We start from the raw sequence: 23,040 nt of genomic DNA, 5'->3' as shown, positions 1-23,040 counted from the left end.
GGCGTTTTTAGCCCCAAAAAAACGACCATGTATAGTAAGGCGTTTTAGCCCAAAAAAAACGACCAAGTATAGTAAGGTGTTTTTAGCCCCAAAAAAACGACCATGTATAGTAAGGCGTTTTAGCCCAAAAAAAAAACGACCATGTATAGTAAGGCGTTTTTAGCCAGAAAAAAAGGCCATTGCTGGACTTGATCCCTTCACCTCCGGGTTGGTGAACCACAGCACTAAGCATTCACCCATCAGGAGACGATCTTTTGGGCGACTATGTCAGTTGTGATTGGCATTAGAAAAAAAACCCAGTGAGGTGTTTTTAATAAAAAAAAAAAAAAAAAAAAAAAAAACATATATAGTAAGGCGTTTGTGACCTGAAAAAAACAACCATGTATAGTAAGGCATTTTTACCATGAAAAAAACAATCATGTAGAGTAAGGCGTTTTAGCCCAAAAAAAACGACCATGTTTAGTAAGCTGTTTTGACCCGAAAAAAACGACCATGTATAGTAAGATGTTTTTCGCCCAAAAAAACCACCATGTATAGTAAGGCGTTTTTAGCTGAAAAAAAACGTCCATGTATAGTAAGTCGTTTTTAGGCACACAAAAAACAACCATGTATAGTAAGGCGTTTTTAGCCGAAAAAAACAACCATGTATAGTAAGGCGTTTTTAGCCCAAAAAAACGTCAATTATAGTAAGCCGTTTTTAGCCGAAAAAAACGTCCATGTATAGTAAGGCGTTTTTAGCCTAAAAAAACGACCATGTATAGTAAGGCGTTTTTAGCCGAAAAAAAAACAACCATGTATAGTAAGGCGTTTTTAGCCCAAAAAAAACAACCATGTATAGTAAGGCGTTTTTAGCCGAAAAAAACGACCATGTATAGTAAGGCATTTTTAGCCGAAAAAAAACAACCATGTTTAATAAGGCGTTTTTAGCCGAAAAAAAACGAGCATGTATAGTAAGGCGTTTTTAGCCGAAAAAAAAAACTACCATGTTTAGTCAGCCGTTTTTAGCCGGAAAAAAACCTCCATGTTTAGTAAGGCGTTTTTAGCCGAAAAAAACGACCATGTATAGTAAGGCATTTTTAGCCGAAAAAAACAACCATGTTTAATAAGGCGTTTTTAGCCGAAAAAAAACGAGCATGTATAGTAAGGCGTTTTTAGCCGAAAAAAAAACTACCATGTTTAGTCAGGCGTTTTTAGCCGGAAAAAAACGTCCATGTTGAGTAAGGCGTTTTTAGCCGAAAAAAACGACCATGTATAGTAAGGCGTTTTTAGCAGAAAAAAAACTACCATGTTTAGTCAGGCGTTTTTAGCCAAAAAAAACGTCCATGTATAGTAAGGCGCTTTTAGCCCAAAAAACGACCATGTATAGTAAGGCGTTTTTAGCCTAAAATAACGACCATGTATAGTAAGGCGTTTTTAGCCGAAAAAAACGACCATGTACAGTAAGGTGTTTTTAGCCGAAAAAAAAACGACCATGTATAGTAAGGCATTTTTAGCCGAAAAAACCAACCATGTTTAGTAAGGCGTTTTTAGCCGAAAAAAAAGGACCATGTATAGTAAGGCGTTTTTAGCCGAAAAAAAACATCCATGTTTAGTAAGGCGTTTTTAGCCGAAAAAAACAACCATGTATAGTAAGGTGTTTTTAGCTGAAAAAAACGTCCATGTATAGTAAGGCGTTCTTAGGCATACAAAAAACAACCATGTATAGTAAGGCGTTTTTAGCTGAAAAAAAACGACCATGTTTAGTAAGGCGTTTTTAGCCAAAAAAAAACGTCCATGTATAATGAGGCATTTTTTAGCTGAAAAAAACAACCATGTATAGTACGCCATTTTTAGCCCCCCAAAAAAGACCATGTACAGTAAGGCGTTTTTGATCTGAAAAGACAAGCATGTAAGGCGCTTTCAGCCCGACAAAAAACATTTTTAGCCCTAAAAAAAAAAAAAAGCCACACTACAATGACCATAGTTAGGCTATTTTAGCCTGAAAAAACTACAATGTATAGCAAGCCGTTTTTAGACCCCCAAAATTTTTAATCACTCTCTTTGTCATGACATTTACTTTCCATATGATGCCGCAATGATGCTTTGGCCCGAACCATTTGAATGGAAAGTCTCATTGCTTCATGAAGTCTCATGCTATCATCACTGCGACACACCGCATGCACACGCATGCATGCACACGCATGCATGCACATGTACACACTTGAGAGCTATGTTTATTTCCCAGTTGGGTTGATGTTGTTGAAAAGTGATGATCGTCAACTCTTCAAGGTGTCTCTGCAAGTTTGGGTTTGATGCTCGAAGCGGTGGATAGTGGGGGGTGTTAATAAAGGATTAGGTATCAAAGCAGGGACCGCAGCAGCAGCACCAGCTTTCCATAAATTAACTTTGGGGGGGGGGGGGGGGCTAAAAGGCACCTGCGTATTGTTGTGTATCGATGTGGTCATTGCGCGCAAATATTGTATTTAGTTTTTAATATTATTTTGAAGTGTCCATGTCCAAAACCCTTCGTATTGACTGTATCTGTATTTCCTGTACAATGTAGTACAGTGTGATTTATGACCCCCATTTAGCCACCTTTGCTCATTGGTCAAAAGAAGGGATGGTTTATTTTGTTGTTGTTGTTTTGGTATGCATGTAGTGTAGGGCTTTAATCTTGCGGTACGGTATCAAATTTAAGGTACATGATTTTAAATCATATTTAGGGATTCAAAATCAGGTCTCGACCCGGTGGTTTCGGTTCCAATGTGCATTATAGAGAAAAGGCTAGGTTTGTGTTTTAAAATGTATTTTAAAAAAAATCAGGATTGGGATTTTAAAACAGTCTTTGGGGTTCAAACAAAGGTTGGCGGTTCAAAGGTTTGGTTTGAAATCGTGCTTATTTAATATTTTTTGTCTGAATTGGGGTTAAAATTCGTGTTTTGATTAAGAAGGTTTGCGTTTCAAAGACAATTTGTTTTTACGGTAGAGAGTTTCAAGTTGAACGAGCCATAAAACAAATGAGTTCCGCCCTCTCGCGGAGAATTACAAACATTACACTACTTTACCCGTAATGTATTAAAATGATTAGTTTTTTTCTGTTTGTAGTCACTAAAGAGCAATAAAATAACAACAGTTATGAACTATTGAAACAAAAATTTCAGAATATATATATAATTTTATTCATCATTCCACAAAAAAGGGACAAGTTGCACAAATTGGGACTTCCGGTCATATTCACAGGGTTAAAATGGCCGCCTGATATACAGACTTCATGAGAGGAAAAAAGGATTGTCACACGCACAGTCACAAAAATACACACACACGCGCTCACGTACATCATAACTTCCATAACTTTGCTGCAGTGAAATGTACATTTCTCCACTTTGAGACAAAAAAAAAAACGAATCCAATCTAAACATCATGACGTCAAACTGTGATTGACGCCTCACAAAGACACTGCGGTAAAGCGAACGACCGCTAGAGGGCAGACGACCACTTCCAAACTCACCCTGGACCCCCACGTCACCTCAATTCGCTCTTGATCCTTTTTTTTAACATCCACTGCTTTCTTTTTTTTCCCCCACAACTTTTTTTTCACCCCCACACGTCCCTGAGCCCCAGGCGCCCCCACCGTACGCCCAAAAACCACCCACTTCACTGCTTTCTCTTCTCTCATTGGTTCCAGACATGCCACTGGGCTCTTCTTACCGACTCAACATTCCACAGCTGGAGACACAGACACACACACACACACGCGCGCGCAGATATCTTCCATCTCAATCCAAATCCAGGCAGCACACACACACGCACAGAAACACACACACACGCACACGTCTTCCATCTCAATCCAAATCCAGGCAGCACGCGCGCACACACACACAAAGAATTCCTGGAGGCGGGGGAGTAGACGGGAAAATGATCCTAAATCTGCTTTTTGGGGGGTAAAAACAACACTCTGGTATTTACATTGGTGTCAGGAGGGGGATTTTGGTTGTTTCGCAAATGTCCCAAAACAAAGGAACACACACACACACACACATACACAACAACAACACACACACACACACACACACACACACACACACGCACACACACACATACACACACACACACAAAGAGAAGCTGCAAAGTCTGCAGATAGTTTGATGCCCCAAAAAATAGAAAACCACAAAGACAGAGAAGCAAAATGTTGACAAAGAGCCATTTTGGTGTCAAAGTTGGGTTTAAATGAGGGCGTTCGGACTGTATTTGGGTTGCAAAAGAGGCGTGGGTTCAAAGTGGGGGTTTTAGAGTCAAGTTTCAAGGTAGCGTCAGCGCAGGCAAATTTCGGATTTGCGACATTGGGAAAGACTTTCAAAGTCCGGGTTTTCAAATTTCCGGTTCAGGTTTTCAGAGTTGGGTATCAAATAATGAGTTTGACTTTCAAATTAGGGTTTGGTGACTGGATTGGGGCTTTCTAGGACAGTTTTAAGAATTTTAAAGTATGAAGAAGATGAGGCAAAAACAAAATAAAAATTGGTGTTGAGGGTGGGTTTCTTGGTGTGTGTGTGTGTGTGTGTGGGGGGTGTTCAGGAATGGAGGGGAGGATAGCAAAATGTTCCAAAAGTAATCTTGAAATTTGTTGTTCTGAGCCAACAGAAAGAAAGAAAAAAAAAGCCTTAAAATAGAGTGTGGATCTAGACTGCTGACTCAGTTCAAGATGGAGGCACAGGAGGGGGATCAAAACATACAACGTAGCAACACTTAAGAGCCCTCCCTTCTAAAAAAAAAAAAAAAAAAAAAAAAGTGCAAGAACACAGAACGAGTTCACATCACTTGAAATTTGCCCCCCCCTCCCCCACTCTCCACCCCTCTCGTCTTTTGGATGATGCTGACGTGTCCGAAAGGAAAGAGGCGGGAGATCGGGATGATGACATCGCGATTGTGGTCGGCTTGCGCTGTCTCTGTTTTAAAGGACAACCGACGCCTCCACACAAGTTGTGTCCATAATTTGTACAATCACTTCAAATGACTTCTACTGAGCGCATTTTACAAAGAGTCCATCGCATATAGCTATATTTTACTTTTTAAGACTCACGCTGAATATTCAGGAAGTCTTGTTTTCGAGTTGATGACAATGCCTGACGTGACGTCACTAAAGGAACGCCCCTGACCGAGATAGCGACACACAATGCATTTTGGGTACTTTGTTTGGTCTGAAAACTTCGCGTTGATGGCGAAATAAGAAGGAAAAACACATAAATAACGCGACGGTGAATCGTTGTGTGTTACACCAAGACTACTATTTGATACTAGTTGACACAAATTCTACATTGAAGTCCTGCCGGCTCGAATTCATACGGAAGAACTTCTTTATTCGATTGCAAACATGTATGCTTTCCTCTTCAGAACTATTTGAATCATATTCATAACTGGATGAGTAACAAGAAAGCATCTTCTCGGAATCTGAAGCCATTGTTTTGATTCTCGAGCAAGGCAAGACGTCCTGGTGTGATGTCACGAACAAGGGGGCGGGACCTTCTGAAACTCGCCATTTCCGGGGTCATTTTGAAGTAGTTTTGGGACACTTTAACTCATTTTTATTGGTATTTTGCATTTGACTAAAAATATCCGCCTGCGTGTTTTGGGTATTTTAGATGCTATAAAACGTTTTTTTTTCTGATGTCAGTTAGGAAACAAAAAAATGGTGTCGGTTGTCCTTTAAATGAGGAAAAAAATTAGGGGGTGGCAAGTTGCTTCTCGGCTTACAAAGCTTCAGAGTTGCTTATTTTGAGGGTTCACGTCAAATGTTTTTTTTTAGGAGTCGTGCATAGCCTTGAAATTGCGATGCTGCTGCGCTCTCCGCAGCCGTTCACTTTTCGTTGGGGGGGATTCTTTTACTCACGTTTAATGTTTTTGGCTTCACAAAAATCAAAAGTTTCCGGTTTGGCCCAGTCTGAAATGTCACACGATTACTCGGGCTGCTCATTGAGCTCCATGTCCGATACCAGGATGTTTTTCTCCACCTGTTCGCCCTGCCCCGAATGCGTGCGACTGTAGCGGGCGCCGTCGTAGGACCCCCGCAAACCCACCCCGCCGCGCCGCCGGTACAAATAGATGACGCCAACGATCAGGACCACCAGCACCACGGCCGTCACCAGCACCACAATTAGTGTGGGGAGGTGGTCGCCACTCAGAAGCTCGTTGGGGGACTCGATGACTGCAAAAAAAAAATAATAATAATAAATTAACTAATTCACTGCCAGACAATGTGCAAAAATATGTGCACTCCAGTGCCAGGGTTTTTGTCATTGTCACTCAAATTCCAATACAACATTAGAATCTTTAGATTATCTTCTTTCATGAGAAAAAAAAGTTAAAAAAAAAGAGTTAATTCCTAAATTATATGGGTCTGGAGTTATATAAGCTTGAAATGAGGGCAGCTGTCCAAAATCCAATGCAATACATACATATTGGTTTATAGAGAGCTTTAACAACAGCCGAAACTGGAACAAAGCACGAACATGGAGGAAAAAGGGGAAATGCTGCCCTCTTGCGGAAAAGAAAAAACATTACCAGAGGACATGGCCAGTGCTTTATCGGCACCCAAGCATGAAAAAACAAAACCCAAACCAATTCGGGAATGGCGCTCTGTCATATTTTCAATTCCCGAATACATCTATTTGTCGTCTATCAGCTATCTAGCTAGCTATCTATAAACTGTCTAGCTAGCTCGCTATCTTGCTAGCTATCTATTAGATGGCTGGCTAGCTTTCTATCTATTTGAGTTACTCCCGGGTTGAGTGAACGCTGATGCGTGTGGCTGCAGTAAAACACTTATCCTGTGACTGTAAATTGACCTTGAGAGTTTTGAAATAAATAAATGAAATGCATTATTATTATTATTATTTCATCTCATCTCATTTTCCGTACCGGTTATTCCTCATTAGGGTCGTGGGGGTTGCTGCAGCCTATCTCAGCTGTCTTTGGGCATTATTATTATTATTATTATTATTATTATTATTAATATTATGATGATGATGATGATGATGATGATGATGGTGATTATTATTATTATTATTATTATTATTATTATTATTATTATTATTATTGTTATTTTATTATTTTATTTTATTATTATTATTAGTAAATGGCAGTGAATGAGTTTAAAAAACAGATATTAGATTGTGGATTCCTTGTTTATGAAAAAAAGAAAAATGAATAAAACATCTGTACTTACTTCTGGGCCTCTTGCAGATAACGCCGTGCGTTCGATTCCGGCACGATCCGGGCTTCCATAGGCCGCTGTTGCTCTGGATCCAGAAGCAGGAGTTTGGAGAGAGCACGGAGAAGGCTACTTCGTGAGACTCCCAGTTGGTGTACGACATCTCTGTTTCTTCGCTCCATACTAGACCTCGACCTAAAGTGTTTAAATACAGATTTGAAATGATTGATTTTGTACTGACTGTACTTGAAGGTTACATTTATATGAACGCAACACAAAAGAACTATTGTCGATCAAATTAATAACTAAATAAATAACTAAATACATGGGTAAATAAATAAATACTGTAAATGAATCTATAAATAAATAAAGGTTTAGATGGAAAGTGCTGAAGGGTCTTAAATAAATAAATATGTGGGTGAGTAAATACATAAATAAACAAATATGTGGGTAAATAAATAATAAAGGTTTAGATAGAAAGTACCGGGGGTTTAAATAAACAAACAAATAAACATGTGGGTAAATAAATACATAAATAAAGGTTTGGATAGAAAGTACTGGGGGTTTAAATAAACAAACAAATAAAAAATAAAAATACATAACATGTTAAAAAGACAGTACTGGGGCCCAACATATCAAGATTATAGCTAATAAAAATGTTGCTTCACTTGTGCTATCTAGCTAGCTATCTATCTGGCTACCTAGCTAGCTAATTGCTATCTATTAGATATCTATTTGCTATCTATTAGCTAGCTAGCTCTCAGGCTATCTATCTATTAGATATCTATTAGCTAGCAAATCTCGCTATCTAGCTGGCTAACAAGCTAGAAATCTAGCTGCTACCTTGCTACATATCTATTTGATATCTATTTGCTAAGTAGCTATCTAGCTGGACAAGACACAAGAGTGGCTAACATCGTGGGCAGCTCAGGTTGTGCCCGAAACACATTGATGTTTAAAAAGACAACTTCCTTAGTTTGTCCCTACCAATCCTAAACCAATAAATAAATAAATAAATAAATCCATTCAAATACAGTGATACCTCGGTTTTTGACCATAATCCGTTTCAGAAACCTGTTTGAAAACCGATTTGTTCAAAAACCGAAACAGCACAATAACCGAAAACAACGACAATATTAATGTGTCGTCACAATGAGGAAGAGACGTAATAAGGAAGCGACGTAAAATGAAGCGGAGGGTAGTCGAGTGATGCATTCAGATGCACTCAGTTTGGTTGAGAACCAAATTTCAGTTGTATACCAGGGCATAAAAAATATGACATTTTTGGTTTGAAAACCGAATTGGATGAGAACCGATACATTCGAAAACCGAGGTTTGACTGGACACATTTTCCTCTCCCTGTGACAAGTCTAAATATTGACATTACAGTCCCAAATGTGTTGAAAATCACGTCGTCTTAAATGAACTCCACAGACATCTGCGCTCAAGTTATGTAATTAAACTGTAACAAAGGCAGGATGACATTGATCTGGCGCCGGAAGAAAAAAAATGATTGGTGACCTTTGACGCTGACTCCCAGCCAAGCTCCGTGGGCCTGCTCGGCCGAGCTCTGAATGTGCTCCCATACAAAGGCGTTCTCCGTCTCATCCAAGATGGAAAGAAGCTCTGCTCCGACTACAATTTAAAAAAAATGTAAAAGAAAGCAATAGTTTAGAGCAGGGAAATCTTCACGTCATCCATGAAAAAAAAAGGCGTCTTGACCTTTCTGGCAGGACGAACGAGCGTCCTGCTGCAGTTTGAGTCTTTGCAAGTTAAAGGCGTAGCAGTGGTTCCTGAAGGACACCCAAGCCCAGTCGCCCACCGAGCGGGGGCAACTTCCCGGGTAGTGCCACTGGTGAGTCTCTGGCGCATCTGTTCCATACACGGAGAGGGTTTAAGGAGCGACAAATTCCCCGTTAAAGGACAACCGACGCCATTTTTTTGTTTCCTAACTGACATCAGAAAAAAACGTTTTATAGCATCTAAAATACCCAAAACACGCAGGCTGATATTTTTAGTCAAATGCAAAACACCAATAAAAATGAGTTAAAGTGTCCCAAAACTACTTCAAAATGACCTCGGAGATGGCGAGTTTTAGAAGGTCCTGCCCCTTTGTTTGTGACGTCACGCCAGGACGTCTTGCCTTGCTCTAGAATCAAAACAATGGCTTCAGATTCGGAGAAGATGCTTTCTTGTTACTCATTCAGTTATGAATATGATTCAAATAGTTCTGAAAAGGAAAGCATAAATGTTTGCAATTGATTAAAAAAGTTCTTCCGTCTCATTTTGAGGCGTCTGGACTCCAATGTAGCGCCCAGAAAATGCACAAGATGGCGCCCGAGCTCCGTTGGAAAATGGGCTGATTTGTCTGCTGGGATTTTGTGTCAACTAGTATTAAATAGTAGTCTTGGTGCAACACACAACGATTTACCATCACATTGTTTATGCGTTTTCCTTCTAATTTCGCCATCAGCACGGATCAACACCAAGTTTTCAAAATGCAAACAAAGTATTCAAAATGCATTGTGTGTCGCTTTCTCGGTCAGGGGCGTTCCTTCAGTGACGTCATGTCAGGCATCGTCATCAACTTGAAAACAAGACTTCCTGAATATTCAGCGCGAGTCATTTGAAGTGATTTTACAAATTATGGACACAACTTGACTGGGGCGTCGGTTGTCCTTTAAGTGATCAATAAGCTCATCAAAGAAACCGATTTCGTTACCCACCACTGATTTGACAGATGGCAGCATCCAATTTGGCGTAGCAGGGGGTCATGGCCCATAGGCCGGAGGTGGTCATGTGACCGCAGCCTGACAGCTGATTGGGCTGCCCGTCCACCCAGTTGGAATAGGGTAAGTCTTCCTCGCCCAGCCAAGTGAAGCTTCGGTCCTGACGATGCACAAATATTAAATAAATATAAATATAGTATTGTATTTTTTTGGGTCCTTTTAGGCCACTGTCGTTTTTGTTGTTGTTTTTTTTTTCAGTTTTGTTGTTTTTTTAACTAGGTGGGTTGGCAATACAATGTCAAAAAAGACCTATTATTTTGTTTGTTTGTATTTTTGATGAAAGAGTGTCTTGGGATCAAAATGATTTTTGTTGATTTTTGTCCATTACACGGAACAAAACATTTTGATGCATATTACAATTATGGTGGCTTTCTTTGTTGTTGTTTTTTTTTTCCAAAACAAGAAAAATATCCATCCATTCATCCATCAATCAATCAATATCAATATATCCCTATCTACATCTATATCTACATCTAATACTACATCTCTCTCTCTCTCTCGCTTTATATATATATATATATATATATATATATATATATATATATATATATATATATATATATATATATATATATATATATATGTGTGTAAATCTATCTGTCTCTGTCTGTCTGTCTAGCTAGCTAGCTATACATATATATCCATGCATATCTAAATCTAAATCCAACTCTCCATCTAACTCTACATCTAATTCTCCACCTACACCTAACTCTACACATACACCTAACTCTCCACCTATACCTAACTCTCCACCTATACCTAACTCTCCACCTACACCTAACTCTACACCTACACCTAACTCTACACCTATACCTAACTCTACACCTATACCTAACTCTACACCTACACCTAACTCTACACCTACACCTAACTCTCCACCTATACCTAACTCTCCACCTATACCTAACTCTCCACCTATACCTAACTTTCCACCTACACCTAACTCTACACCTATACCTAACTCTACACCTATACCTAACTCTCCACCTACACCTAACTCTACACCTATACCTAACTCTACACCTATACCTAACTCTACACCTATACCTAACTCTCCACCTATACCTAACTCTCCACCTATACCTAACTTTCCACCTACACCTAACTCTACACCTATACCTAACTCTCCACCTATACCTAACTCAACACCTATACCTAACTCTCCACCTATACCTAACTCTAACACTTACACTTACACTTACACTTACACTCTAACACTTACACTTACACCTATATCTATATCTCTGTGCTAATTTCACATGACATTAAAGGCTGTGATAGAGAGGCAGTGGACTCACCCCGTATTTGTAAAGTGCGATCCACGCCGGCAGCCGCAAGCTGTTAATGAGCAAGGTGAGGTAGGCCTGCTGGACGGCATCTTTGGGCGCAGCCAAGGTCCCGTTCAAGGAGTTACACAAGTGCAGGGCACCGGTCCAGTCCAGTCGCTTCTGCACCACCTGGTACGTGATGCCGCCCAGTTCCAAGCGCTTGGACAGGGAAGCGGGAATCAGAGTCGGCGCCGCGGGCATACCTGGATCTGAATCAAAAGGCCGGTGTCATTTCGACTCATTTGCAAATTGTATTTCAGCCTTTTGTGAATCGCACGCCATTTTGGAAACGGGTACCTTGTTGCCTCTGACAGAGGTAGCCGATGCTTTCCGTCTCGCAGGCCCGCGAGGTCCACATGCCTTTGTGCTTCTGAGGGTTGCCGTGTATCGTGGAGACGCAGTTCCCCTAGTAGGACACATCTGGACTATCAAAATTGGAGCCGGGAGGGGTGAAGGAGGGCAAAACAAGTCTATCCAGTGTCTCCGGTACCGGGTTCTTGTCGTGATGCGGTCCGTTGTTGTCGACCGGCTGTCCTGGAGCCCAGTTGGTGTAGCTAAGGAGGCCCGGCTGCGCCCAATGGAAGTGGCCTTTGGCGTCAGAGCTGAGGCCGAGCCACAGGTCGACGGTGACGTTAGACAACAAGATGGTGACGAATGCTGCAAGCGAGGGAGCAGATGGCGCCATTTCACATTTTTACACGCTGTAAAAAGAAAATAAAAGCTCTAATTGTCTTACCTTGCTCCAAATGATTGGACACCACGGCCAGGACGCCTCCTTGCAGCTCACATTTTATTTTGGCAGCAGACCAAGTGGCTCTCTGGGACGGCAGCTCCAATACTTTGAAGCACTAACAGGGACGCACAAACAACCTTCGTTTCACGCATGGACTCCATTTTGGGAAGGTCCACTTGATTTGGAAGCAATGCTTCCCTTGCGTTCATAGAAATAGTATCGTAATAAGCAGTACTATCGATATAACCGATATCGATACGAGACTTTACTATATATATATATATATATATATATATATATATATATATATATATATATATATATATATATATATATATATATATATATATGTGTATATATATATATATATACATACATACATGTGTATATTTTTTAACTCCATAAAATATTGATTAAGCAGAGACATAAATAAAAAAAACTATGTAATTAAAAAATTATAACAAAAAATTATTATTAATAATAATCATCACCATAATATGAAATACAAATTAAATACCAAAAGTATTAAATAATTAAACAATAAAAGAATAAAATAAATAAATAAATAAATATATAAATAAATAAAAAACATTAACATTTAAAAATATGTCACAATAAAAAATATAGAAAATTAAATAATTAAAATATTTAAACATTAAAATGTAAAAATTAAAACATTAACAAATAAAATATAAATAATTCATTTCTTTTTCAAAATGAATACAGTAAAAAAAATAAAACAAAAAATAAATACATAAAAAAATAGCATTGTAAACATATTTGATTTTTTAGCTTATATAATTATTTAAAAAACATAAATACAAATAATAAAAAAAAAAACTTTAAAAATAAAAAAAATATATTTTAAATAATCAACATTTCAAAATTAATACATTAAAAAATTAAACAAGTAAATAATTTATAAAAAAATTACTAAATTAAAAACTTTTAAAAGAATACATTCAAATATTTTAAAACATTGTAAGATGTTAACATTAAAAAAATAAAAAATAAAAATAAAATAAAACAAATTTGCTAATATGTAGTATGCTATTTTTGTGGAAAATCCTGCTCGACAACCTGGTGGTAAGTAAGTGCAAAATTATCTTACCTTGCGGCGATACGACGACCAACCTTCGGGGCAGCCTGATGGCAGGTGCGGGGACGATGGCGTCGGAGGCGGGGTGCCGGTGACGTTGACCCTCTTGCAGATGTACGGGAGGTCAGAGTGGCACTTCTGCTCCGCCCACTCCGCTGTTGAGCAACCACCAGTACAAATTCAATCAAATCATTTGCAAAATATCATCACGTGATTTTGATTTTGCGTCTCACCTTTGCTAGCAATCAAATGGACGCATCTGCGGTCGCGACTCAGGGGGCGGGGCCTGTTGGCAGCCCAGGATATGTAGTTGAGCACAGAGTCGTCGGACCAGCGGAAGCGTCCGTCGTTGTCGAAAGTGTGAAGTCCCAGCCACCAGTTATCACCCTCCACCTTGACCATCTACAATACGTAGCAAAAATAAATACATCAAAGCAAGAAAACATCATTGTATGAAATTATAATCACCCCAGTGACCATATTAGGCGTGTTTCCCTTGCCTGGTTGAGTGTGCTGGACAGGAATTTCTCTTCCTGCGCCGAATGAACGGAGGCCAGAGATGAATCGAACCATGAGCAAATTCTCTGGGCTTGCTCCCACGTGGTGCGGTGGTCAAAAAACTTGTATTCAGCCTCCTGAAAGCCGATCCATTCGGGCGAAGCGGCGCCTAAGAACAAAATAAGCCCGCGTGAAATTATCTTTCACTTTCATGTGCTGCAAAGTCACATAAAAGCTAAGATTAAAAACACTGACCTTCAGCAGCTTCTGGTTCCTTCTCAACAGTGCCTGAAAGAATGGGAAGAACAATTTGTTATTCGACCAAGCGGTAAGCATCAGTTCAGGTTGGCTGTGCTATGACCAGTTGCTCAATAGTCTCCAACTAAACACTGCTAAAAATTTGCTATAAACAATTCCACTAATGATGACAGGAGGGGATGTGCGCTTCTACACATGCCCTGTAGGTGGCGATAATGCAAAATTGAAAACATGCGTCACAGACTTGAACCCAATACAAGTTTTTATGTATTTGTCATTTTATATATTTTGTATATATATATTCAACCAAAAATAATATTAAGTATGCAGAGACTATAAATAAATAAATAAATCCAATATATAAATAGAGAATAAGAAAAATAAAAAAGTAAAAGCATGACAAATAAAAAAATTATAATACAAAATAAAAATCAAATACTAAAACAATTACATAATTAAACAACAGAAGAATTAAAAACAAATATGAAAAATTAGAAACAGAAAAATAAAAATGTTACAAAAATAAAACTATTGGAAAGTTTAAATAATTAAAAAATAAATTCTTTAAAGATAAAAAAAAATACAAACTAACATCAACAAATTAAGTAAAATAAATAAATAAATGAAAATTTAAAATATTAAAAAATAAAAAATGTAAAAACATAAACAATAAATACATAACATAATTTAAATAATTAGAATTTAAAATATTAAAAAATAAAAAATGTAAAAACATAAACAATAAATACATAACATAATTTAAATAATTAAAAAATAAAACTTATACATTTACTATATAAAAACATAAAAAATCATTACATCCAAATTACAAAACTAAGAAATATTTTAAATAATCAAAATTAATACATAAATCAATTAAACAAGTCCAAAATTAATACATTAAAAAATGACTACATTAAAAACTTTTAAAAGAATACATTAAAATATGTGGAGGCCACACACTGAGCTTTTTTTTCACACAACAGCCCAGCTATGTGCTGAATCTGCTGAGTTCTTGCATACATTGGCCCATGTTAGCAGTGGAAGATAACTATTGAATGTGAAAAAGAACTCCTTGATCTCAGCCCAAAATCGACATGCTGCTGTTTACCTCCAAACCTGTCGGTGGCAGTAATGAGCACACAAAAAAGATACAGTGAGACCTCAACTTACAAACACCTTATCTTACAAACTTTTCATCTTACAAACTTCAAATTTCTGAAAATTAAACCTTATAATAAGCACTATTTTCATAAAACACACCCACCACGGCTGGCGGAGTGATCTTCGGCGGAACCACACGACCGAACAGCACGAGAGGTTAATTTACCAACAGTCCTTATGGAAGGTGACTCTCCTTCCATAAGCCATCAACGACCATCAAAAAGGTAAACATGTCATAAACATGTCGTAAACATGTAAACATCATTACAATACAATAGCACATTTATTAAACATAGAATAAGGTATTTTGTGTGTAGTTTTAAGGCTTATTTAGTTAAAAACTATATTTTATGGAAACCCGGGAACCGATTATTCCCATTTTAATGGTTTCCTATGAGAATTTGTTTTTTTGAGATACACACTTTTCGCCTTACACACTGTCTGGGAACCAATTAAGTTCGTAAATTGAGGTCTCACTGTACTTTGAATAAGAGAATTGTTTTTATTGTAATTTAATTTTTTGGGGTCTCTTGACGGCTACAACAATCATTGTATATTGTTTTTTTTAATTAGTTTTTATTACAGTAAAGTCTCGTTATGTCAATATTCAAGGGAGTCCGAAAAAATATCGATATAACCGGGACTATCGATATATCCGACCCTGTTTGCATGTAATTTTCTCCGTGCGTGCATAGAAATAGTATCGATATAACCGGGACTATCGATATATCCGATATCAATATAACGAGACTTTACTGTACTTTGTGTTGAAATCAGCAAAGAAAAATATTATTATAAATATTTTTCTCCTTACAATACTAATATTAGCAGATTATTTAATAGGCTGTGCCCGAATTAAAATCATTTTAATTCATTTCAATGGGCAACATTGATTTGAAGTTACATTTTTTTACCGCCCTCGATTTAAAGCTGTCACTCAAGCTACCACGGTACGAAAACATCAACAGTGTCATTTTACCTCGAGGGATTTTACAAATCCAGTCTAGTTGAGAGTCACACTGCATGGCCACCCAGGTCATGGAGCCCAAATCTGCTGCGGCGCACTGCCGGACGTTGTAGTGATAGCGTCCAAAGTTCTGGTACGTCACCTAGTCATCAGATTTCCAGTGTGACCAACTCGTCTATTTTTTTGCTTCTTGTTTGATTTTTTTTTTTTTATTAGCGTCATCACTCACAGCGAGCCCGTCACTCCACTTCCAGCTGCCGTTATCCATCGGGTTCCTGCGGTTCAGACCGATCCAGAACCAGTGCTGGTCGTGGTCCTCAGATTCCCTGTTGGTCACATCTCAGCTTCAGCATCATCAACATCAGTGCATCATCATCATCATCGTGGTTGACGAACCCAAAGGCCTCGTGCAGGACTTGGAGAACAAAATGTTCCTCGTCTGGGCTTCCGATGCTCAATAGATCGGCGCCATGTTTGCGGCAGAACAAGTGAGCCTGCATCCAGCTTAGTTTCTGATCCATTTGCGACCAGTGAAACACCTGCACACACGACAGATTGCAGGGAGGAACGGGTTCTCGATTGGGTTTAGGTCGCACACATGTCAACCAATCACTTCAAGGCCGGTTACCTTGTAGCAATAGCGCAGGTTGCTGTTGCTCTTCCAGCCGTTGGGGCAGGAACCACTGAGGCTCGGAGTGGGCTGAGGGACGGGAACTGGGGGTCCGGGACTCAGGGCGGCATCCTGATTCTGCCGGCAGATGTATTTGGATTTCCACGATGCGCACTCTCTCACTTCCCACAGGCCGGTTGCCAGGCCGGTCGCCATGGAGACGCAACCTCCCTGTACGCTGACTGGGAGGACAGGAAGTTGATAGTCAGAGGCGATTCTGAGACCTCCGTCCCACCACGCGCGACCCACCTGGCTGGTCTCGGTTCCAGTTCGTGTAGGATACTCGGTCTCCGCTCTGCCAGTGGAACGAGTTGGGGCTGCCTTGGTCGTGGAGGCCGATCCAGAAGGAATCATCGGAACGGCCAAATACCAGACTGTTGGCGAAGGCCTGCTCGAACCTTGCGGGATTGAGGGGGAGGGGGGGGGGGGGGGTGTTCAAAACACATTAGGGTGCGATTCAAATGGAAAATCATCAAGATTTAGTGGCTAATACCTGTTGGTGATGGTTAGCAGTGACGCCTTATTCTCCTCGCACGACTTCCTGGCCTCATTGAACGTCAATAGGTCTTCCGACACCCAATAGCAAGATGGACTGTGCCATTTCCAGCCCTTGGGGTGGGGGGGGGGTGGAAAAAAACAGACAGGAGGCCATCGGGGGTGAGACAGAGCAGTCTTCTCCAGGTAGGTGTGAACAATCCCAAACGCAAAAACCACTCGCTCATTTTAGCATCTACACGCAACCCTCCCCCCTTATTTTTTTTTTCAAGCTGCAACATCGCATTCAAACAACGACGCCGACAGTGAAATGTAACACATCGTGAAAATACGCGCGGCACAGCGGAAATGAAAATGCACGTCAATATAACAGCGGAAAAGTTAGGATCGACGCTATGAATTAAAAAAAATAATAATAAATTACAGTACTAAATAAGTGCGCTTATTTTTATTTACTTTTAAGTACCGTATTTTTCATTGTATAAGGCGCACCCAAAAGCCTTGATTTTCTTCAAAAAATGACACTGCGCCTTATACGCAGGGGCGTCTTTTATGTGAAGTAATAAGTATTAGTAGTAACCCCAGCCTCTACTGTAGCGCCTTATAATGTAGTGAGCCTTATATTTGGGAAATTTTTATATATTTATATATTACATTGGAAAACTTTTTTCATTCATTGAAGGCGCGCCTTTTACTCCAGTGCGCCTTATGTTTGGAAAACATTTGAAAATACACCATCTATTGGGGGTGCGTCTTATACTCCGGTGCGCCTTATATGTGGAAAAAGTTTGAAAATACACTATTTATTGGGAGTGCGACTTATATATGGAAAACGTTAGAAAATACATCATTCATTGGGGGTGCGCCTTATATATCAAACAAGTTTGAAAATACACCATTCAATGGGGGTGCGCCTTATACTCCGGTGTGCCTTATACATAGAGAATGTTTGAAAATACACCATTCAATAAGGGTGCGCCTTATACTCTGGAGTGCCTCATATATAGAAAAAGTTTGAAAATACACCATCCATTGGGGGTGCGCCTTATACTCCGGTGCACCTTATATTTGGAAAACGTTAAAAATACACCATTCAATAGGGGTGCACCTTATATGCTGGAGTGCCTTATATATGGAAAAAGTCTGTAAATACACCATCCATTGAGGGTGCGCCTTATACTCCGGTGCACCTTATATTTGGAAAACGTTAAAAATACACCAATCAATAGGGGTGCACCTTATACGCTGGAGTGCCTTATATATGGAAAAAGTCTGTAAATAAATCATTCATTGGGGGTGCGCCTTATACTCCGGTGTGCCTTATATATAGAAAAAGTTTGAAAATACACCATTCATTGGGGGTGCGCCTTATACTCTGGTGCTTCTTATATATGGAAAACGTTAAAAATACACCATTCAATAGGGGTGCGCCTTATACGCTGGAGTGCCTTATATGTGGAAAAAGTCTGTAAATAAATCATTCATTGGAGGTGCGCCTTATACTCCGGTGTGCCTTATATATAGAAAAAGTTTGAAAATACATCATTCATTAGGGGTGCGCCTTACACTCCAGTGCGCCTTACATATGGAAAAAGTTTGAAAATACATCATTCATTGGGGGTGCGCCTTATACTTCGGTGCGCCTTGTATATCAAAAAAGTTTGAAAATACATCATTCATTGGGGGTGCGCCTTATACTCTGGTGCGCCTTGTCTATGGGAAAAGTTTGAAAATACACCATTCGTTGGAGGTGGGCCTTATACTCTGGAGTGAGTGCCTTATATATTGAAAAAGTCTGTAAATACATCATTCACTGGGGGTGCGCCTTACACTCCAGTGCGCCTTATACAGCAGAAAATATGATATGCTTCACTTTCTGCTTCAAATAAAAGGACACTGGGCTGCTACTTGTCATATCCACGCCCTTGTCTACCAAGGAGATGTTGTCGAACGATATTTTGAAAGGCGCTCACAAATGAAATGTATTATTATTATTATTATTATTTGGGGTACATAAAGTTTCCCAAATTTGCTTCAAATTACAAATGGTTTTTCCAGATGACACAGATCCGGTTCACTCCGCATGGCGGGATGCGTCTTGAAAAGTCGTCAACTAGTTTAGGAAACATGGCTAATAATATCACGGCGCCACCTTCTGGCATTTGGGGGAACTCCAGAGTTCAATCCAAACGATCATGGAGGATTATTAAGTCATTTTAAGTTCTTTTGACTTGATCTTCATCAAATTGGAAGCACTTCTACTTTATTTTTGTATCAAGTTTCTACAAGGGGCTCGCCGACCGGCAACAAACATCAAAGTCAGCTTTGTTAGCTTAACCACCACGTGGCGTTTTTCGCTTGTTGTTTCACATGTTGAGCTCAGCTGGATGGCAAACCAGGCCACCAGGCGAACTCCCGTCACATGACCAACCTCGTCGCTCGGCATCCTCGGTAATTAAACTGTTTGAATCGCTCAAGAGATGCGGAAGGAGGAGGGGGGGGCAAATTTTTGCAAATCACGCGGTCACACGTCTCCGAGAAATGCAGCCTAAGTCTTTCAGGCCCGTCGAGTCAACGACGGGAGCGTTATGTGATTAAGGGGGATGAGAAATCAAAGGCAGATGTCTGTGTGAATTTCTCGCAAGTGGGATTTGATACACGCGCTGTATTCGTGGTAGCTTGATGACTGCGTATAAGGTTCGCAGGTACAAGTTATTGGAGGGGTGAAAGGGGGGCAGGAGTTCCAAGCTGAATGAACAGCTGGAAGACATATAACAATAATCAAGCTCCCAACAGACCTGCAGACTGTCAGGGGCTGCAGACGGTAATAAACAGACTCCATTTGGAATTTATAGACCCACAGTGTTGTACACATTTTACCAAAAAGAAATTTTCCCCAAAAAGTGGCGGCTCAAAGTCACTCCCAGTTGAAATTTACCGTCAAACTAAACATCCATCCGATCATCCCTCAGCAAAAACAACCACAATTCCACTAGCTCGATGCTAACACATAACGCAACGTGCCATCAAAAGACGAACAAATAGCATCGATGGTCATGGCGTTTTGAGCCTTGAAGCGATGCAGAATGGAACACAAATGGTGGAGTAACACATGTAGACAAACATAATTAAGTCTATCAGCGGGATTGTAAAAATGTCATTTGATATTTCCAATTAACTCATTCCCTGCCAGATGATGTTCAAAAATATGTCCACTCCAGTGCCAGGGTTTTTGTCATTATCACTCAAATTCCAGGACCCATAGAATATTGAGTTTTAGGTATACATAAACATTGAATGCAGCATAAGAAATTTTAGACTCTTTTTTTTTCCATCAGAAAAAAAAATAATTCCTAAATTCTGTGTCTGGAGTTATATGAGCTTGAAATGAGGGCAGCTGTCCAAAATACAATGCTATACATATATGTATATTGTTTTATATAGCGCTTTAACAACGCTGAAGCTGGAACAAAGCGCTAACATGGAAAAAAGGGAAATGGTGCCCCATTGTGGAAAAGAAAAAAATCATTACCAGAGGCCATGTATAGCGCTTTATCGGCACCCAAGCATGAAAAAAACAAAACCCGAACAAATTCGGGAATGGCGCTCGATGTCATATTTGGAATTCCAGAATAGATTTATGAATCGCAGTGGATGAGTTTAAAAAAAAGGAAGAAAAAAATGAATCAAAATAAATGTTTCAATTGTTTTTAGATTATTCCACCAAATGAGAAAAAGGTCACTTTACAGTCACAGGATCAGTTTTTCTCTGTGTGAGCAGCGGCAGCCACACACGCCAGCATTCACTCAACCCGAAATAACTCAGATAGAAAGCTAGCTAGCTAGTTAGCTAACAGCTAATCTAACAGACATCTAGCTATCTAGATAGCTAATATATAGCTAGCTAGATATCCAGCCAGACAGCTAATAGACAGCAAATAGATAGCTAGCTAGGTAGCCAGCCAGATAACCAGCTAGCCAGCCAGCCCGAGTTACACTGCATGCTCAAACAACGTTGCAAAGCTAACAAGCTAGCCTAATTTTTTTTGCCCGTTTTTTTTTACTCTTAAACGTAAGATTTGGAATAAAAATGAGTTACAGAGTAAGAAGTAAAAAACACTACAATACATATTGATGTATATAGCACTTTAACAACAGTTGAAGCGGTAACAAAGCGCTTAATGTGGACAACTATCATAAACAGGACATAAAGCACTCACAAAGATAGTATTAGCTAAAAGCATCAAAATTATAACCCCCCCTGAAAAAAACTAGTGAATATTATCCACCATATCTATATTTATCGAATTATAGAATCTGTACTACTTGTCTAAGATTCCAAATATCATCAGTTATTGTAATTTTATTTTTTATTTTTTTTTAATATGGAATTAAAAAGTGCATCATACCAGTTTGCAGTCTTGATGTTGAGGTTTGCCTTCACTTTTAGTCGCGGCCTTTTTGCAGATGGCGGGCAGAGTCAGGTTACACGGGCTGTCATCCCAGCGGCCCTCCTGCATGTCAACACACACACACACACACACACACACGCACATTTAACTGCTGAGTGTATACAAACACACACCCACGTGTGAGGACTGGAAAAAAAAGCCCGGGTGATCGTCTTGGTGGTTGTGTGGAAAGGGGGTCACTCACTGCTCCCCACATGGACACGCAGTCTTCCTGAGTGTTGCGAAAGTTGTTGGGCTCAAACGGGTGCCAGTACGTGAAAGTGACGGGCGTGTGGTCGCTCCAATGGAAATCCATCTGCATGGCGATGTCGTGAAGCCCGAGCCATAGCTGCTCTGTGTCTGAAGACGCACACACAAACACAATAATAATAATAATAATAATAATAATAATAATAATAATACATTTCATTCATAAGCACCTTTCAAAACTCTCAAGGTCACTTTACAGTCACAGGATACGTTTTTCTGTGGTTGAGCAGCGGCAGCCACATGCGCTAGCGTTCACTCAACCCGGACTAGCTTGAATAGATAGAAAGCTAGCCAGCTAGCTAATACGTAGATAACTAATATATAGCTAGCTAGATAGCTGTATTAAGTTCATCCTGTCTACTTGATATCTAATTTAAAACAGATTATTTTCTTACAGACAATGTTTTTTAGGTGTTCAATTACTTGACAGTGTCACTCTGACGAAGGCGGAAGTATACGCCAAAACATGGCAGGTTATTGAACACCTAAAAAACACTGTAAGAAAATAATCAGATTTAAATTAGCTAGATAGCTAATAGACAGCAAATAGATAGATATCTAGCTAGGTGGATAGCTCGATAGCGAGCTGGATAGCTACCTAGATAGCAAGCAGGATAGCTAGATAGCTCAAGTGAGCAACATGATGTCAACAGACCGGGAAGGACCCATTGTCTCAAATGGGACATCATATTATGTATTTTCTCATAATGGTACCTCTTTAAAAATTAAACGTATAATTGTTTTCCTCCTTGAAAAAACACATCATCTTTTAGGGACACACACACACACACACACACACACACACACACACACACACACACACACACACACGCGCGCATACAGACGCTAGCCCAACTTAAGAACATTCGAGTTCTGAATAACGGTACAGAGGCTCCCCAACTTACGAACGAGATACGTTCCAAACTGTCGTTCGTAAGGTGAATTCGTTCTTAAGTTACTTCAGTGCAATATTTTGTATGGAATGTATGTTTAAGGCTTATAAAAGTACGTTTAAGGCTTGTATATGTAACCTGTATTGGTTTGTAATGAAAAATAACCATTTTATAAAATACATGCTCTATAGAGATATGTACATGTACAACTGGAGAGAATACTACAATGTAGTATTACTACA

General features: G+C 39.4%; 1 protein-coding gene across 1 annotated transcript in view; it reads right to left on the bottom strand.

Annotated features, from left to right (window-relative positions):
* Window positions 1–3,134: 3,134 nt before the first annotated feature.
* mrc2 (mannose receptor, C-type 2) overlaps window positions 3,135–23,040 on the bottom strand; it is a 33,129-nt gene continuing 13,223 nt past the window's right edge. Inside the window, exons 8-28 of the mRNA XM_089018980.1 lie at window positions 21,841–21,995; window positions 21,594–21,698; window positions 17,183–17,298; window positions 16,939–17,087; window positions 16,648–16,871; window positions 16,416–16,558; window positions 16,249–16,345; window positions 16,032–16,161; window positions 13,886–13,918; window positions 13,633–13,799; window positions 13,366–13,534; window positions 13,145–13,287; window positions 12,037–12,148; window positions 11,791–11,957; window positions 11,598–11,706; window positions 11,271–11,509; window positions 9,910–10,072; window positions 8,906–9,055; window positions 8,705–8,818; window positions 7,199–7,378; window positions 3,135–6,178 (exon numbers count right to left, since the gene is read on the bottom strand). Of these exons, the coding sequence (XP_088875106.1) occupies window positions 5,931–6,178; window positions 7,199–7,378; window positions 8,705–8,818; window positions 8,906–9,055; window positions 9,910–10,072; window positions 11,271–11,509; window positions 11,598–11,706; window positions 11,791–11,957; window positions 12,037–12,148; window positions 13,145–13,287; window positions 13,366–13,534; window positions 13,633–13,799; window positions 13,886–13,918; window positions 16,032–16,161; window positions 16,249–16,345; window positions 16,416–16,558; window positions 16,648–16,871; window positions 16,939–17,087; window positions 17,183–17,298; window positions 21,594–21,698; window positions 21,841–21,995 (3,113 nt within the window). The 3' untranslated portion in view covers window positions 3,135–5,930. The remainder of the gene's footprint in view (window positions 6,179–7,198; window positions 7,379–8,704; window positions 8,819–8,905; window positions 9,056–9,909; window positions 10,073–11,270; window positions 11,510–11,597; window positions 11,707–11,790; window positions 11,958–12,036; window positions 12,149–13,144; window positions 13,288–13,365; window positions 13,535–13,632; window positions 13,800–13,885; window positions 13,919–16,031; window positions 16,162–16,248; window positions 16,346–16,415; window positions 16,559–16,647; window positions 16,872–16,938; window positions 17,088–17,182; window positions 17,299–21,593; window positions 21,699–21,840; window positions 21,996–23,040) is intronic.

The sequence above is a fragment of the Hippocampus bargibanti genome, linkage group LG17 (genome assembly GCF_051943395.1).
Source record: "Hippocampus bargibanti isolate YZ-2025 linkage group LG17, ASM5194339v1, whole genome shotgun sequence".
Classification (NCBI taxonomy): Eukaryota; Metazoa; Chordata; class Actinopteri; order Syngnathiformes; family Syngnathidae; genus Hippocampus; species Hippocampus bargibanti.
This window is presented reverse-complemented; position numbering and strand designations above follow the sequence as displayed.